The sequence below is a fragment of the Xenopus tropicalis genome, chromosome 1, assembly GCF_000004195.4.
Source record: "Xenopus tropicalis strain Nigerian chromosome 1, UCB_Xtro_10.0, whole genome shotgun sequence".
NCBI lineage: Eukaryota > Metazoa > Chordata > Amphibia > Anura > Pipidae > Xenopus > Xenopus tropicalis.
Window position 1 is genome coordinate 91,539,686 of NC_030677.2, and position 17,287 is coordinate 91,556,972.

General features: G+C 37.9%; 1 protein-coding gene across 1 annotated transcript in view; it reads right to left on the bottom strand.

Moving 5' to 3' along the window:
* ptprs (protein tyrosine phosphatase receptor type S) overlaps window positions 1-17,287 on the bottom strand; it is a gene marked incomplete at its 3' end in the record, with an annotated part of 150,986 nt that overhangs the window by 9,073 nt on the left and 124,626 nt on the right. Inside the window, 1 exon segment of the mRNA NM_001141992.1 lies at window positions 2,480-2,624. Within this exon segment, the coding sequence (NP_001135464.1) occupies window positions 2,480-2,624 (145 nt within the window).

Sequence of the window (17,287 nt, forward strand, 5' to 3'; positions counted from 1 at the left end):
TTTAAAGGACACGTCAACCCTGTGTTTTCCTACCATAGATAAAGCTATAAAGGTTGGGCACATGTCCCCCACCCAAATTGCATAATTTGTATTGAATATATCCCCTCCATTCAGCACCATTGCGGTATTCTAATATTAAAAAAAATATATATTAGCTTTCACCAGGCAGCCATTTTCCCTCTAACATATAAACATACTTCTCCAGCAGAAAGCACAACTAGTGCATAGTGTCTGTGGAAACCAGCACTACCATTTCTTTACTGGCTGCTGGACTGGAAGACATTTTTAGTAATCCAGAGAGAAGAAATGTATATTCTCAGTTAGCCAACAGTAAATTCCTAAGGGTGGCAGCTGAATGCATTAGAGAAGAAGGAATCCTACATGACTAAGTGAATGCCTTAACCTATAAACAACCATTAACCTTTTAATAACCATAATGGCAAATATTTGTATATTTTAAAAGGCTGTTTAAGGATAACATTTTTTTTGTGGAAAATTTACATGTCCTTTAAGGCTGAGATTCTAACTACAAAAATCTGATGACAGTAATCAAAGATCCTAGCAGTCAACTTATTGCTTAAATAATGACATTATTCTGAGCATTCAAAAATCACTGATGTAAATAAGCTTACAGAGAATTCCACAATATTCTTAACATAAGCAAAACTGCCCAGTGCCAACAAGTACTATATAAGCAATAACACAAGTTACTGATTTAGCTCACAGTTGCATTTAAGAATGTTTGGTCACAAACTTTTTTTTATCTACTCCCATACACCACCAACAGCCTTATAGTCCATAAAAATAACTTTTAAAAAGTGCGGTCAGTCAAAAACAGAAAACATAGCATTAAAGGGAAAATATGCCTCTTTTTACTTAACTGAATGAGCTTCTTTCACAAAGGGGGTATAAACACCATCCAAACTTCCAAAAATAAATAGAAATGTATTTCTTTTTACTCAGATATAAATAATTTCCCATACAGAAAGAAAGCCATGTTAATAATAAGAACCATCTTCTTAATGCTAACAGTATAATACAGTCTCTTCCTAGCCTGGTTTCATTGTAAATGATGGTTTCTGGGAATTAAAGACTCTTCTTTCCATAGTGGGTGGTGCACAGACTCTTTGGAAAACAGAAGGAATTCAGGTCCCAGAATCCATCACTTAAAAATGAAACAAAGTGAGGGCTAAATATCTATGGGAGGGCTGGAAAAATGATCCCTGCAGCAATGGAGGACTATGATGGCTTCCTTCCAATTTGTGGAAGAAAAAAAGCATGAATGAATGAGCTCATGTCAAAAAGAAGGGGCATATTTTCACCTATATACATAAAAGCCAGCTTGTAGTCTATATGGAGAGACAACATTGATTAAACTACTGTCAGCATTAATAGGATATTATTTTAAAAAATGTACATTTAAACCTGAAAACAATGTGTAACATTTAGTCTATTAGTCGGGATAAACAAGCACCCCCCACATATTTAGAAAAATATCTGTAAAAGTTATATATAATGGATTCTATTTTATTCAACCTTATTCCACTGATATGATTCTAACGTTTTTTAGTAGAAAATTAGCCATTGAACAAATTACTTTTATTTTAAATGGGCTTTTCATCTTAACCACCCCCCATCCCACACAAAATAAAATTTGTCTGTATTAACTATATTTTTTATTCATATATGTGAATACTACTTGTACGTACAATTATTATGGGGTCACTATCCATAATTATCCCACATCCACAATAGATCTTTACCACCTCAGCAGGAGGAAATTTTGTGCGACTTTGGAAAGCTGAAGGGATACATAGGCCTTTCCACTGGCGATTACTTTTGTTGCAGATGGAAAGGCATTTAGGAGAGATTAGTTGCCTGCGATATCAGAAATATATCACAGTCGACAAATCTCTGCGTGGGGAATTTAGCCTAAGTCTTACACTTGTTTAAAGTAAGGTATTATTAGAATGACACCAACAAGCAAACAAAAAATAATTGCTGCCACCTTTTAATATAATGTTTAAAAAAAACACTAAACCTTGCACATTGTTTTCAAGGAAAAAAATATTTGAATTTAATTATAGTGATTCTTTTACACAAAACATTAATATATTTTAGCACAGTGGCCTTTGAGACTTCAAGTAAGCCATAAAAGACTGTACAAAAAATGAAACAGATAAAACACTTAACCAACTCAACCAAATACTCAGCTAAAATTTTTAAAAATAATTATCATTTGGGCAATCTAACTTATGTTCACAATGTGCTGAGTAGCCATGTCAACATTTACAACAGGGACAACATTCCTAACTACATACATAATAATCAATCTATTGTGAATTAGCTATGGGCAGTTTAATTCTAGATTGTCTAGGCAGAAGGTTCTACAATATGCGCGCCATAAAGATACATATCTTCACCTAAGCAAACATCATTATAGCTACCAAATAAAAAAAAAAGTAAGAGAGACACCTACTGGATTGCATGGTTCTTTCTTTGATATCCAAAGTCCAGGCTCCAAGGCCATGTGAAGAACGGGCAGCAAGACGAAATAAATACTCTGTGTTGGGTTTCAAGCCCTCAACTGTGTAAGAAGTTGCGGGATCAAAAGTCTTCCTGATCTGTAAGAAGACTATTTGTTACAATCAAATTTTAAACAAAATAGAAGTAAAAAATTCTCACTGACAGTAGGAACAATTTTGGAATTTCATAGTATTTGATACGTAGTATAGCTTAGTAAATACGCCTTTTTAATATTAACATTTACAGAGGTTGATTAAATGAATCCATAAAAAGCAGGTGTTTTTACTGTTTCAAGAACTGAGACAATAATAGGTTGGTATTCTATTATACTTTTTAAACTTCAGATATATCTGCCTTAATAGAACCCTAATTTACAAAATGTTCCCTGTGCAGAATTAAAACCCATGCCTGAAGCCATTTAGTTAAACTGGCACAGTATCTTTAATAAAACAAATTTCATGAAATTCTCTCACCTGCTTTTGGTGGCCTATATATTTTAAAGGAATAAAATTGAATTGTGGTGGGAAGGGGAATCGCACTATGTTAAAGGGGTAGTCCACCTTTAAGTTAACTTTTACTATGGAATTCCCCATTCCTATCAATTTTGAAAGCCAGCCAACTTACTTTCCCAGATTCACTGCTCCCACAAATTAGTGGGATAATTATTCAGGAAAAAAAAAAGACACCTAAACATCAAGTTCAACCTTTTTTTTTGGTCAAAACTAGGCGTGCTTAACTGAACTAGATCCATATTAAGGTGAAAACCCGATCTAAAGTCTATCTGAAGCCTGTTAATATATTATCCACAATTAACTCATGGGTAGGATTTGCTTTCTCTTGGTACAATTTAGGCTATAAGCGGTTTGCATATTTTATATTTCAGAGGCATAACCTTACATTTATCAAAACTAAACTGCCAGTTTGTCCATACCTCCCACCTGCATGGAAGGCACATTGGAGAAAATTCATGATTTTTGTGCAGATAGCAACCACTGATACATTGGATTGGCCTACAATGCCAAGACCAGGGACTTGAAAATTCACAAAAACAATTTGTGGTAAAATGTTTACACTTAGTTCTTGGTACTACTACAACAAATAAAGGAGCAACCATTAGGATTAATTTGGTGCCATTGAATGCATATAAAGTCCTGGGTCAGTTTGAAGAACCAACATTTAGATTTATAGTCTTGATTGGGTGAGATTTATTGATGAAGGAGGGGCCACATTTGACCCTAAAACAGTTCATTGCCAAGATCAATTCAAATTAAAAAAAGCTATATGAAAATCACAGCTACTGTGGGATGTAGAGTGGAATGTAAAGTGACAGATGAAGTAAACTGACAGGAAAGACTGGCAAAGTACATTCTGGTCTAGAAAATACCCTCTGACATCAGTGGTGAAAGAGACGAGAAGCAGGAGGACAAGATAGTAGATAGGGATGTTATACTGAGTAATATGGGTAAAAACATCAGATTAGGTCAGCAAATTTAATATTTTCAGAGAACAAAAAACAGGTCAATTTTAAGTTAACATTATCTAGGATCAATAGAGGCAAATAAAGATTTGCTAGTAATTTTTTAAAAACAAAAAAACACTGGGTTTAATTTTTAGGGAGCAGGTATAGGCTGGTATAGATAGATAAACTGTATCCACTAGAAATTAGTACCTTTCCTAGTTGATTGGGTGTGGATGCTGTAATAATTGTCTTAAAGGAGACATATTGGATAAATGGGAAAAACGCTAATTTTGTAAGCAATTATGAATAATATACAGTGCTGGTTTCCCTTTGTGCTAAAAATGAATCCTCTCTGTAAAAATGGCCCCTTTATTGGAGCTCCCTATAGATCGTATCACTTCTCCGTCTAGTGTGAAATGAAGAGTGGGCGTGTCCTAACGGTCCCTGCCAGAAGCACAGTAGGAGGGGGAGAGCCAATCACAGCCCTGCACTCACACAAGCAAAGACAGGCTTCAGTTCCCTATCAGGCCAGCCTAGCTGCTGATTGGTTCCTATCCTACAGTGCAGTGTACGGAGGGCCGCCAGCTCCCCAGCTCATCCAGAGAATTCAGCCAGCAGGAAGTGGAACTGATGGGCGGGACTAGTGGGGTTTTTGTGGAATTTCTCAATAAATCAGTCAGAAACACAACTTTTTAAAGCACAATCCTTCTATATCTAGTGGAGTATAATTCACTGGTACATTCCTAATTTTTATAGACTATGTCTTCTTTAAAGGGATTCTGTCATGATTTTTATGGTGTACTTTTTATTTCTAAATTACACTTTTTACATAGCAAATAATTAATTCTTCCATTTCAATATTTTATTCTTGAACCAACAAATATATTTATTTTAGTTGTAATATTGGGGTAGGCAGCAAAAGTTTGAGCTACACATGCTGAACCACTTTCTGACAACCTATTGTTTTTCCCATTCTCATGACTTACTAACAGGCTGGTTGAAGCAACATTTTTCAAATCAACAAAAAAAAAACCTAATGTTTTTGCTAATTTTGGTTTTAAATTACAAAGTTTGGTGAACTATAAGGCTTACAGCAGGTTTGCCAGAAAGTGCATTGCTTTGTAGTTACCCTCACTTTAAGGTGGGAGGGGTTTGATTAGCTGCAGCTGAACTAAATAGAACCACTGGGACTCCAGTGGAGCTTGTTCTGGTGGTTGAGGCTCTTTAAGTGGGTGCTCTGTAAGTGGAGTTATATACCACAGGAGTTATTGAGTGCTCTGTAAGTGGAGTTATAAACCCCAGGAGTTACAAAATAAGTGAGTTTAAAACAAAGGCACAAAAGGTACAAAGTTTGTTATTTATACTAAGTCTTTTTTTCCCCTAGATTTCCTTAACTGTTTATCTGTAACAGGGAGAATGAGTGGCAGCAAGTTTAGAGGTCTTACACAGTCCACAGTCTGCCATATGTAGGCAATTTTAGAGCAACAGTTCCAAAGTGCTTACCTCTGATGTGAATGTGAGCAAATTGCCACTTTAGAGGCTTTAGAGGAGTTTATGCATCCCAACAGATATGCCAGATTGTGTGAAGAACATGGGAGGGTGAACTCTGGACTGGCAGTTCCAGATGGGCCTGATCTAGTAGTGGTGCGGAAAATAGCAGAGCAAAGCAAAGCCTTAACAGATTGTGTTTATAGGGGAATCAATTATTAGGAAAGTTGACAGGGTAATCTGTTGTCTGAATCGCTACAACTGAACAGTTTGCTGTCTTCCTGGAGCTAGGGTTCGACATGTGGTTGATCGGGTTGACAAACTATTTGGTGGGGCTGTCAAGTGTCTTGGTACCTATTGGTACTAATGACAAAATTAATGGTAGGTGGAGGACCTTAAAGAACAAGTTCAGGGATCTAGACTCTAAGATTAAGGAAAAGTCATCCAATGTCATTATTTCAGAAGCTTTGCCTGTGCCACGTGCAAGTTTAGAGAGACAGCGGGAGCTAGATGCGTGGCAAAAATATTGGTGAATGAAGAAAGGGTTTGGGTTCCTAGAGCACTGGGCTGACTTTCTTTGGGAAACAACCTATATAGCGAGATGGATTGCACCTCAATGGAAGGGGGTCTGCTGTGCTAGGGCAGAGAATGGCTAAGAGGCTGGAGGAGTGTTTAAAGTAGGCATGGGGGGGTGACCTAGAGTTGTATTGGAAAACTATTGTAGAAGGAGCAGTGGGATTAGCAAGGGGGTTACCTAATGTAAATATCAGAGGGAAAAGTAGTTATCTCTGCTGCATGCAGGCTAATGCACGGAGGTTGTTAGGTAAACTAGAGAGCTGAAGTCTACTGCATGTAGTGAAAAATATTAATTTATTGGTGTCACGGGATGAAACATGCGACTGTGCTGTGAACTTAAATGGTTACACCATTTTTAGAAGGGACAGAGGGATTAAAATGGGTGGAGGGGTTTGTCAGATTTAGCCATGTTCTAAAGAAATTACTAGGTACAGTGTGGAATCCCTTTGGGTAGAAATTTTAGCAGGGCTAAAGGTAACAAAGAAAAAGCATTTGAAAAGAAAAATTGGTGTATGCTATAAACCACCTCGTATAAGTGTGGAGGATGAGGCCAAGTGACTATTGCAAATGGAAGAGGCTTCACAACTAGGTCAAGTTGTTATTATTGGGGGGGGCACTTTATATATCTGGACATTGACTGGAGTAACAGGGTGGCAAAGTCAGAAAAAGCTAGTAGGCTTGTAAATATGTTAAATGAAAACTTTTCATTTCAGGCGGTTCAAGAAACTACTAGGAATGACTCCATTTTGGACCAAGTAATATCTAATAATACTGAATTCATCTCTAACATTTGTGTGGATGAGCATTTAGGGACCAGTGATCATAACATGGTCTCCTTTGAGATAATGCTGCAGAGACAGGAAGTAACTAAAAGACTAAATTTTAGATGAGCAGACTGCCAGTATAAGGGCATTTCTGCAATGTATCAACTGGGAAAGGCTTTTCACAGAAGGAAAATGGAATATCTTTAAAACATTGCTTAGTAAGTATACTGATCAGTATAATCCCCTTGTAAGCAAGGAAAGGCATCGCAAAGCAAAACATTTAAGGTTCAATAAAAGTGTTAGTGTCAAGGTTGGTAAGAAAAAAACTTGCTTTTAAAGCATTCAAGTTAGCTGGTATAGCAGAAACTTTCATCAGGTACAAGGAAGCAAATAAAGTATGCAAAAAAAAAAGGGGGGGGGGGGGGGTCAGTTGGTTGATGACAACAGGGACAAAGCTGAAATTGTGAACTATTATTTTTCATCTTCTATACAACTGAGAAGCCAGCTAATCAAGGCTTCCCTTTTAATAGACCCAATTCTAGTAAAATAACTACTGATGCATGGTTCACTCAGGAGGAAATTTAAGAGAGACTTGAACATGTAAAGGTAAACAAAGGTCCAGGACCAGATGCTATTCATCCAAGGGTTTCAAACGAGCTTAGCGCTGTGATTACCAAACCTCTTCACTTAATTTTTCAGGATTCATTGAGGTCTGGCATTGTGCCAAGAGACTGACGAATTGCTAATGTGGTGCCATTATTTAAAAAGGGATCCCATTTTCGGTTAGTCTGACATCAGTAGTAGGAAAGCTTTTGGAGGGGGTAATAAGGGATAGGATACTTGAATACATTGCAAATCAAAATATTAAAAGTATCAACCAGCATGGTTTTATGCTTAATAGATCTTGCCAGACTAATTTAATTGCCTTTTATGAGATGGTTAGCAGGAACCTCAATGCTGGAATGGCAGTGGATGTCATATACTTAGACTTTGCTAAAGCATTTGATACAGTACTTTACAGATAGCTAATGATAAAATTGAGGAATATTGGCCTAGAACATAATATTTGTAATTGGATAGAAAACTGGCTGAAGGATAGATTACAAAGAGTGGTGGTAAATGGCACATTTTCTACCACAGGAGTCAGTCTTCTTTTTTTTTGTTTATTCCATCTTTATTGCATGGTAAGTATAATGGTAAGTACAAACATGAAAATTGTTATTGCAATTACAGTTAACAAAATGGAAAATACAGTTGTGTACTCAATCATGACTCTTTTTCTAGGTTTCATTCTCATTGATTATCTATATCAGTTTTCTCCATCTCTTTTCTTCTTACAATTCTTAACGAGTTTGTTTCATTTTAGCGTATCACAAGAACTGGCATACAAAATAAAGGAAACCAAGATAACGAAGGTCAGTACGGGTTTTTTTTTTTGAAGGTTAATTTATGGTGTGTATCCCCTTTCTGCAGATTTGTTTGTAATTTTAACCATTACTGCATTATGAAGTATGAAATTCTTGCATACCAGTTTTTAAGATTACTAGTTTGTTTTCCGTGTATTGTTTACATGTATACCAAACAGCGTAATCTTGGATATGTTTGTTGCTTAGAGAGGTTGTTAATTTGCTCATTAAACAGAGTTCATTTGTTGCTTGTATCCACCTTTCTATTAGAGGTGTTGCACAGTTTCTCCAATATGATGGGATACCGTATATACTCGAGTATAAGCCGAGTTTTTCAGCACCAAAAATGTGCTAAAAAACTCAACCTCGGCTTATACTCAAGTCGATATATTTACGCTGACACTTACAGTCATTGCGCAAAACTGCCACCCCCACCCGTGCGCATCCACAGCCGCGTCCGCGCCTGCTCTCTCCGCTTCCTCCTCCTCCTCCCCCTGCCCGCACTGGGATCCACTGTACCCCTGCCCAGGGGGCGCACCAAGCGCACACACACAGTACACACAGGCAGAGGAAGCAGTGACAAGGCCCCGTCCTGATGCACCAACCGTGCTGCGGGACTAGGAAGCAGAAACAGCAGCTAACGTTATAGCACTGCCACACTCCCAGAGAGCCCTCCCACTGCCCGGCCACCTGGCTCCTCCCAGGGTCACATGATCACACACGTGGGCTCGACTTCCAATTAACCCTGTCAGGTTATGCTGTGGGTTCCCTGTATTTCGGTAGTGTGCTGGGGGGGGTCCCGTCTCTTTTAACTGTTTCTCTGCCAGCTTGGTGTGTCACAAACCCCTGAATAAAGTTTCAATACATAGTTGAACATTTTTTATTACCTGTAGTATAGTAGACAGCACTAGACATTTTAGGGCTTTATGGTAGTCATTAACACACATATCACTCATTTCAGCACGAACAGTTAGGATTAGATACAAACTTGTTAGAGAGGAGGATTTTCTGAATGTGGTTCTGACACAGTATTTTCTATGGAAATACAATTTTTCACTTTGATAATTGAGCATTCTTAAGTACCGTATATAGATACCGTATATGGGGTGCTGATATTTGTACTTCAACACCATTTGAAGGTCCATAGAGAACCCTACTAGCCCTAAAAAGTTTGGTTTGTCCCACCCTAGGCTAATACTCGAGTCAATACGTTTTTCCAGTTTTCTTAGGTAAAATTAGGTACTTCGGCTTATATTCAGATCGGCTTATACTCGAGTAATTGCTTTTGTCGCTAGCAGTAATTGTATGAGCAGGCTTTTTTTTCTTGTTTATTACTGATCTAGAGGTGAGTAATACACCTAAACACAAGTATCCTTACTTGTATGCAAAAATGCCTCGAGTTGAGTGGTTTTATTGGATTTTAGTAGGGATACACAGGTTCTGGATTCGGGCTGAATCCAGCCTTTTTTTATGGATTTGGTTGAATCCACGGTCCTGGTCAAACTGAATCCGAATTAGCATAAATTAGCATATCTGTATTGGCATTTGGAAAGGGTTAACTTTTAGGGGGGGAAATTGAGTGGGCGGCAACTTTTAACCCTTCCGGATTCGGATTCAGTTCGGAATTCATCAGAATCCGTCAGGGTGGGTTCGGCCAAACCCAAAGAAGTGGGTTCGGTGCATCCATAGATTTTAGTCATTTTATTTATGTCCTGCATTGTTCTTTATTACTTAATGAACATTCTGTGCACTATAATTTCATTTAGGTCCATCTAAACGTCACATAGTTTGGAAAATCTATGCATACTGGGTATCAAACTGTTTACTAGACCCCTGTAATTCATAAGTAGGATGTTGTATGCTGGTATGTTACACAATGTGAGGTATAGAAGTAGGAAATATGCAAGCTTTGAGATGATTTTTTTTAAATTTCATAAAAACTGTGATGTTTTCCACAGCTTTGGAGTAGAGAGACAAATTTACTCATTTTGGATTTGGCAGAATGTGTAATTTCCAAAAATATATTGTTTTCTAGGGTCTCCTTACTTCCGGGGGGGTTTAAAGGCACATAATAGACATACCAGGTTTTTATACTGCAGCAGCCATAAAGTGTCAGCCATAAAAATTCATATGCACATTTTTACTTGGGTGCCTCTCCTGACATAACATAGTTTTGTACATCTGTGCATACTGAGCATTAAACTGTTTAGTGGACCCCTGGAATTCATTTGAGATATTTTACACTAGCAAAATATGGGGCATATCACTAAGTAAATTGCAAACTTTTTTTTTTTTAGAAATTTTATAAAAAAAACCATTCCAGTAAGCATAGCTTTGTAGTCTGGCAGTTTGCAACAGAAAGACTTTTTTACCTATTTGAATTCAACAGAATGTTGAATTGTTTTCCAGAGTCCCTGCCCTGTGAGGGATTTTTGTGGCACATAATACACAAATATTCATAAGCATATTTTCATTTGTGTGCCTCTGTATGCCACATTATTTGGTAAACCTATGCATATTGGCCATAAAACTATTCGGGAGATCCCTAGTGTTCTTATGATGTATTATGACTGTATGTTAAAGTGATGCTGAAAGCCAATTAAAAATCTTTTACACCTGCTGTTGTGTTTTAATTTGTTTCAGCTTTAAATTCCTTATAAACTAAATCTGCAAAGTTTTTTCGCTTCATAATTATGGTAGCACGAATTACAGACCCACGGAGCAGCCATGTTTGTTCCCCTCTTCGGGGTTTTAATTTAAATGCCTCCTAAGTGAATAAATATGCCCAATCACAAACCTGCAACGCCCCTTCTGCTTTCAGCCGGTGTGTGACAAGCTCAGCTCCGTTGTCTATGTGTAATGGGGAGGGGAAAGGGAGAGCCCTTTGAAGCAGACATGCAATGGAAAGATAAAGCCTGCCTGCTATCTAGTTCACAATGCGAGGAGCGAGGGAGGGCGGGGGAACACTTTGAAGCAAACGGCAAGCTGAATCCTCCCAGTTTATGACAGTCCTTTTGACAGATTGAGAAGTTACAGTCGGGTTCAGGATCTTCAGTAGGACTTATGTAGAGAAACAGGGCTTTTAGGAAAAAAAAGTCAGCATGACCTATAGGTAGGTTTGGAAGTAGGTTCATATTTTTAAAAGAAATGTTTTGCTTGGCTTTTATGTTTGTTGCTTTGCCATACAAAGACACTTTCTGAGGTTTTCTGGGGTTTGCTTATTTGGTACTTTTACTATAAATAAATTAGGCAGTATATTTTTTTTAAGTACAATAAATATATGCCATGAAGTATGAACATTTTGGGGTCTCTACATGCCAGATACTTTGATGATCCTATACATAATGGGCAACTGGCATTCATATTTAGGATGTTTCTTTTTGGTACCTAATAATATGTGGGATACAAGATGCTTAAAAGTGAAAGCTCTGGAGTAATTTTCAGGTATTTTATCAAAACCACTAATTGTGGGTAAGCTTTTCCCAAACATATACTTTTACAAAATATTTAGTTTTAGGGGGTAATGTAATTTTTTGTGGACTTACCTCACATTAAATGCTGTGTTGGAGGGCAGTGAATGGGGAATTTTTGTTAATAGGGGAGTTTAATTCTTCTTTAAGAGTTATACGTAGAAGTAATCTAACAGCCAGGCAAGGCGGTGTTATATGGTTTATTTCAGGAAATGTTTAAGAGTTTTGAGTTAGATCTGAGTCTATCTATTGGGTCCACAAATTTTGAAGTCAGCCTCCACTTACGTTTAAATAGGTATGTAGCTTTGTTAATCCTAGCTTTCTATACTGGTATTGTTGGGCTTCTATTTGAGTTCCAGTTTTTTGCTTACATACACAGTATAATTATCAAGGTACATTGTGCACTATGTAAGTAACAGTAAGTAATAAAACTATGGTGTCCAGCAGGAGTGCATACCTCCCAACTGTCCCTCTTTTTAAACAGCACAGCCTGCAGTCCTGGATTCTTACTGAAATGTAATTTCCTCATTTCCTTTTGATCTCCTGCACTGAATGCTAAAAAAGATACAATGTTTCTCAAACTTAATTAAAGAGGTAGCTTTTGGCAGAGAGCCCAGAAATCTTAACAAGCTACACCTGCACTAAGATACAATTTTAACTAATAAGCTAAACAGGTTTCTTGAGGGAACTGAGACTTGCAGCTTAAAGGGCAATTTTACCCTTTTTTTTTTTTAGCAAAACTGTAATAACACATAAAACATGACCCCAAAACCCCCAGAAATGTGTTCAAACTTTAAACAAACTGCCAAATTTTGTAAAATGGGGTGGTATTTAGGAGGTGTGGTCACAAAAAATGGGCGTGGTCAAAAAAATTTTGCCACGCTACGAGCAGCTTTTCTTTCTGTCCCTCTTTACATTTTACAAATATTTGGAAGTATGGGAGTGCTACACTCATCCTACCCTTGATATGATCAGCTAATTCCTCCAAAGCTGTATCATTGGGCATGTCAACATTATAGGAAAAAATTCCGCTGGTGATTACTGACACCTGGGGAACTCTTGTCCTAGGCCTGGGTTAATTTTGTATAACCTGTTGGGAGGGGTAAGATATGTATGATGGCGGTAATTATCAGTCTGCCACTATATGGTGAGCATAAAACAGTGAAAGTGAAAGATCCACTTCTTTGAATCTTTTAAATACTATATACTGTTGATGATAAAATCTGCAAATCTTTACAGAGAATGGTTTTCTTAAATTGCTACAATATTTGTCAGTGCACTCTTTCACATAGTGGTGTACACATCCCTGTCTTTACCCAGAGGCACTGCCTCTCTGGGACTCTTTTTTTAGCATTACACAAATTTTGCATCTTTTGGTGCCCTGTCCCAACATTTTTGAAATGAATGAATTTAAGATAAATATATATTTTCTAGAAAACAAAATGTCTTTGTTTTAAAATTTGATATGTTGTAGTAGTAGTATTAGCAATTAAATATAGTTAAAATTTAATTTGTAATTTTAGGAGAGAAGCAGATCCACTTCCTTATGTACCTCAGTAAAACTGCACTGACAAATACAGCTTCTGGCTTTTGCAAGCTGTACTTGGTCAGTGCAGTTTTACTGAGGTGCGAAAGGGAGCGGATCTGTATATCTTGGCTTGAAAAGAAAAAAAAAACGTTCCGTGTGCCCCCAGCCTAAAAATGATCAGAGTATGTAACAGCAAGTGTACTAGAGAGTGTACCAGAGAACTGGTAATATACAATACATTTCAGCACAATTGAGAGAGCTATTGGAGAGATAAGAGAGTCTAGCCTGCTTGTTGTGTTGGGTTGAAAACTGTTCTTCGACTTTGACTTATTCTTCCACTTCTTCTTCCGCTTCTTATTCTTAGTGCCCTTCATTTTCTAAACGCTACTCCTCCTACAGTTTTAGGGGTACTACACCCAAACTCGCCACACTTCTTTGCCCTATAGCGGAGCAGGTTGCTTGTGCTTTTCTAAGTGATACCGCCCCCCGGCATTTTTGTGGTGCCACTCGGAACACCCCAATTTTTCCACTGACTGACCGGGAAGACTTTCAAACTGCTGCCGTACTTACAGCTTTGAAGCTACACCCCCCAAACTTGAATAACATAATAATGGGGTCACCCCGAACGAAACAGCAACATTTGTTGGATGACCCAAAAGTGGGAGGGGCCAGCAACAGCCAATCAAATTTCACCCATTGACTTTAATGGGGAAATTGAAACTGCTGCCAATCTTACAGCTTTGAGGCTGCACCCCCCAAACTTGAATCACACAGTCATGGGCTCAGCCTGAATGAAAATATGATGATTGCCGGATGCCCAAAAGTGGGCGGAGCTGTGAACAGCCAATCAGATTTTACCTATTGATTTGGCGGAAATCCAACCTGCTGCCATTATCACAGTAATAACACCGGGGTCCCCAAACTTTTTACACTTGGTCACTAGGGGACTGCAGTTTTAGATTTGAAAAGTGGGCGGAGCCACCAACAGCCAATCAAATGTCACCTATCGATTTTTATTGATTTTTGTTTGATGCCAGAGCTCCCAATCTTTGCACAGTCAGTCACTGGGTGACTACGCATTCAAGTTTTTTTTTTTTTTTAAAAACCCACAAAGTGGGAGGGGCCAACAACAGCCAATCAAATTTTACCCATTGACTTTTATGGGAAAATTGAAACTGCTGCCAATCTTACAGCTTTGAGGCTACACTCCCCAAACTTGAATCACATAGTCATGGGGTCAGCCTGAATGAAAATATGATGATTTTTGAATGCCCAAAAGTTGGTGGAGCTGTGAACAGCCAATCAGATTTTACCTATGGACTTGTGGAAATTCAACCTGCTGCCATTCTCACAGTAATAACACCAGGGTCCCCAAACTTTGCAGGGATAGGCACCAGGTAACTGTGGTTCAAAGTAAGAAAAAGTGGGCGGAGCCACCAACAACCAATCAAATTTCACCTATTGATTTTTATTGGTTGGTTGCTAGGGTTCCCAAACTGTGCATAGTCAGACACTGGGTGACAACGCATTTAAGGGTTTTTTGTATTTTTGTAAGTGGGTGGAGCCACCAACAGCCAATCAGATTTTAACTATTGATTTTCAGTGGGGGAAATTCAACCTGCTGCCATTTTCACAGAATTAACACCAGGGTCCCCAAACTTTTCACAGTTGGTCACTAGGGGACTGCAGTTTTAGTTTTGAAAAGTGGGTGGAGCAACCAACAACCAATCAGATTTCACCTATTGATTTTTATTGGTTTGTTGCCAGGGTTCCCAAACTTTGCATAGTCAGACACTGGGTGACTACGCATTTAAGGTTTATTGTATTTTTGTGGGTGGAGCCGCCAACAGCCAATCACATTTCACCTATTTACTTTCAATGGTGAAGTGTAAAATGCTGTCAGTCTCACAATTTTTATGCCTGAGTCCCCAAAATTTGCAAAGTTGGTCACTGGGGGACTGCAATTCAAAAATAGGAAAAGTGGGTCGGGGCCACTAACAGCCAATCAGATTTAATCCATTGAATTTTATTGGTTTAAATTTAAACTGCTGACGTTCTGTAACTATTAATCCTAGGTTCCCTAAACTTTGCAGAGCTAGTCACTGGGTAACTGCAGTTCCAGGTTAGAAAAAGGGGGTGGAGTCACCAATCGCCAACCAGATGTCACTCATTGACTTTCAGTGGGGAAATTTAAGTTGCTGCCATTCAGACACTATTAAAACCAGGGTCCCCAAACTTTGCACAGTGGTTTTTACTATATAACTGTGGTCCAAGGTCAGAGAAAGTGGGCAGAGCCCATTCAGTGACGTCATGTTTTTCAACCCAACATGAAGTTTGTTCTCAAAACTAGTTCTACATATAAGCACTGTTACTCAACAAGTATCCTTAAGAAGAGTTCCAAAGTTCCTAGCCTTACCAGTTAGAATTCTTGACTATTTGCTAAAACAATACAGCACAATTCAGCACTTGGGTTTGGAGACTTTGACCAAAAATGAAAGACTCCACCTTGGCTCAGGAGCTTTATCTTTAATGAGTGCCAGAAATCTGGATCACACCAAAAGTTGGTGGGCTCACTGAGTGTGATGAATTTATGCTTATCTAGCTATACTTTTATTTACTATCATACAAAGCTAAGTAAATACTATTACTTGTGTTTGTGTAAGTCACTGCTTACTAGAACTATATATCAAAAGGTTTAATCACTGATCCTGCACATTTATATTAATGTTAACAAATAATAATGAATATTAATTCACCCATTATAATAAACACATTACTGTACAGTAATATTAACCTATAGGTATTATAAACAGAATGCAAAGAAAAAAAAAGTTTAATTTCTGGTGTCAGAATCTCTGTCACAGCAAAACTTCCCCCCCCCCACCCAAAACACACAATTTAACCCTTTAAGTGCCAGCTGAATTTGCCATTTCAGTTCCCCTCTGGGCTCTCTCAATTTAGGGGCTTTTACTGTGAGAAGTTAGGCAAAATATATATTGTTTTTTCAGGAGAACCTGAGCTTTCCAAATCTGCCTGAGTTTTTGTGTATTTCCACTTCTGGTAATAGACTAAGAAAAGCTTCCAAGCACTCCGAACCTTCTGGGTTTAAAATCTCATCTTTATTAGTCCATTAAAATTCAAATGCCTAACGCGTTTCGTGCGCGTGCGCACTTAATCATAGGCTAAACACGCATGTTAGGAAAGAGGATTAAATAGCTCACAACAGTAATCAGTGATAATTGGAAAATAATTAACATCTGAGCAAAACATCAAAGGAGTGGACAGACAAACAAATCCACCCGTCAAATTAAAAATTACATACAGAACAATCTTAATGAAAACATAATAAAGATGATAGTTCCTGTGATCAACATGATTAATTTAATAATTCATAAAGTATACAATGTCATAAATAGTAATAAATATTGTAATTAGATCAAAAGTTAAAAATCATGTCATAAATTCATAAAGTGGTACAGTATAAATATTCAAGTCAATAATAATTAAAAAAGCCTAATCATGAGATTACAATACAAAAATGACATAAACTACAGCAATATAGCATTCTGAAATTTATTAACTTTATTGCATATAAATGAATTTAGAAGGATAGTAAATAGGATAAACAGTCACGTTACCACAATAATAATATCAGAGACGACAACTCGCTCACTCAGTCATCATAATGGCACAATTCATTGTCACAAGACCGAGTATAAGAGCAGGCAGTCACAGCGTCGGGCATCAAACTTACACATCTCAGTACCGGACCCCGCAACGAACCGCCACCGCGCGAACCACAGCCGCACAGCGTCGCAACCAAACTCGGCAATCCAATAGTATCACGGTTCACAGAATCTACCAAAATGTCACGATGTGACGGCACTCGGTCAGGCAACCTCACTTTCAAACCATTAATCAATGCGAACTGTCATTATTAAATCTATTATGTCAGTTCACTTCCCCTCAAATATATAGGGCAGTGGCTCTATAGGGCAGTCTGTTAGATTTACTAGTACTGATGATGAATCATATGTAGGAAATGAGAGTGCTTCCTTCTGCTCCTCTGT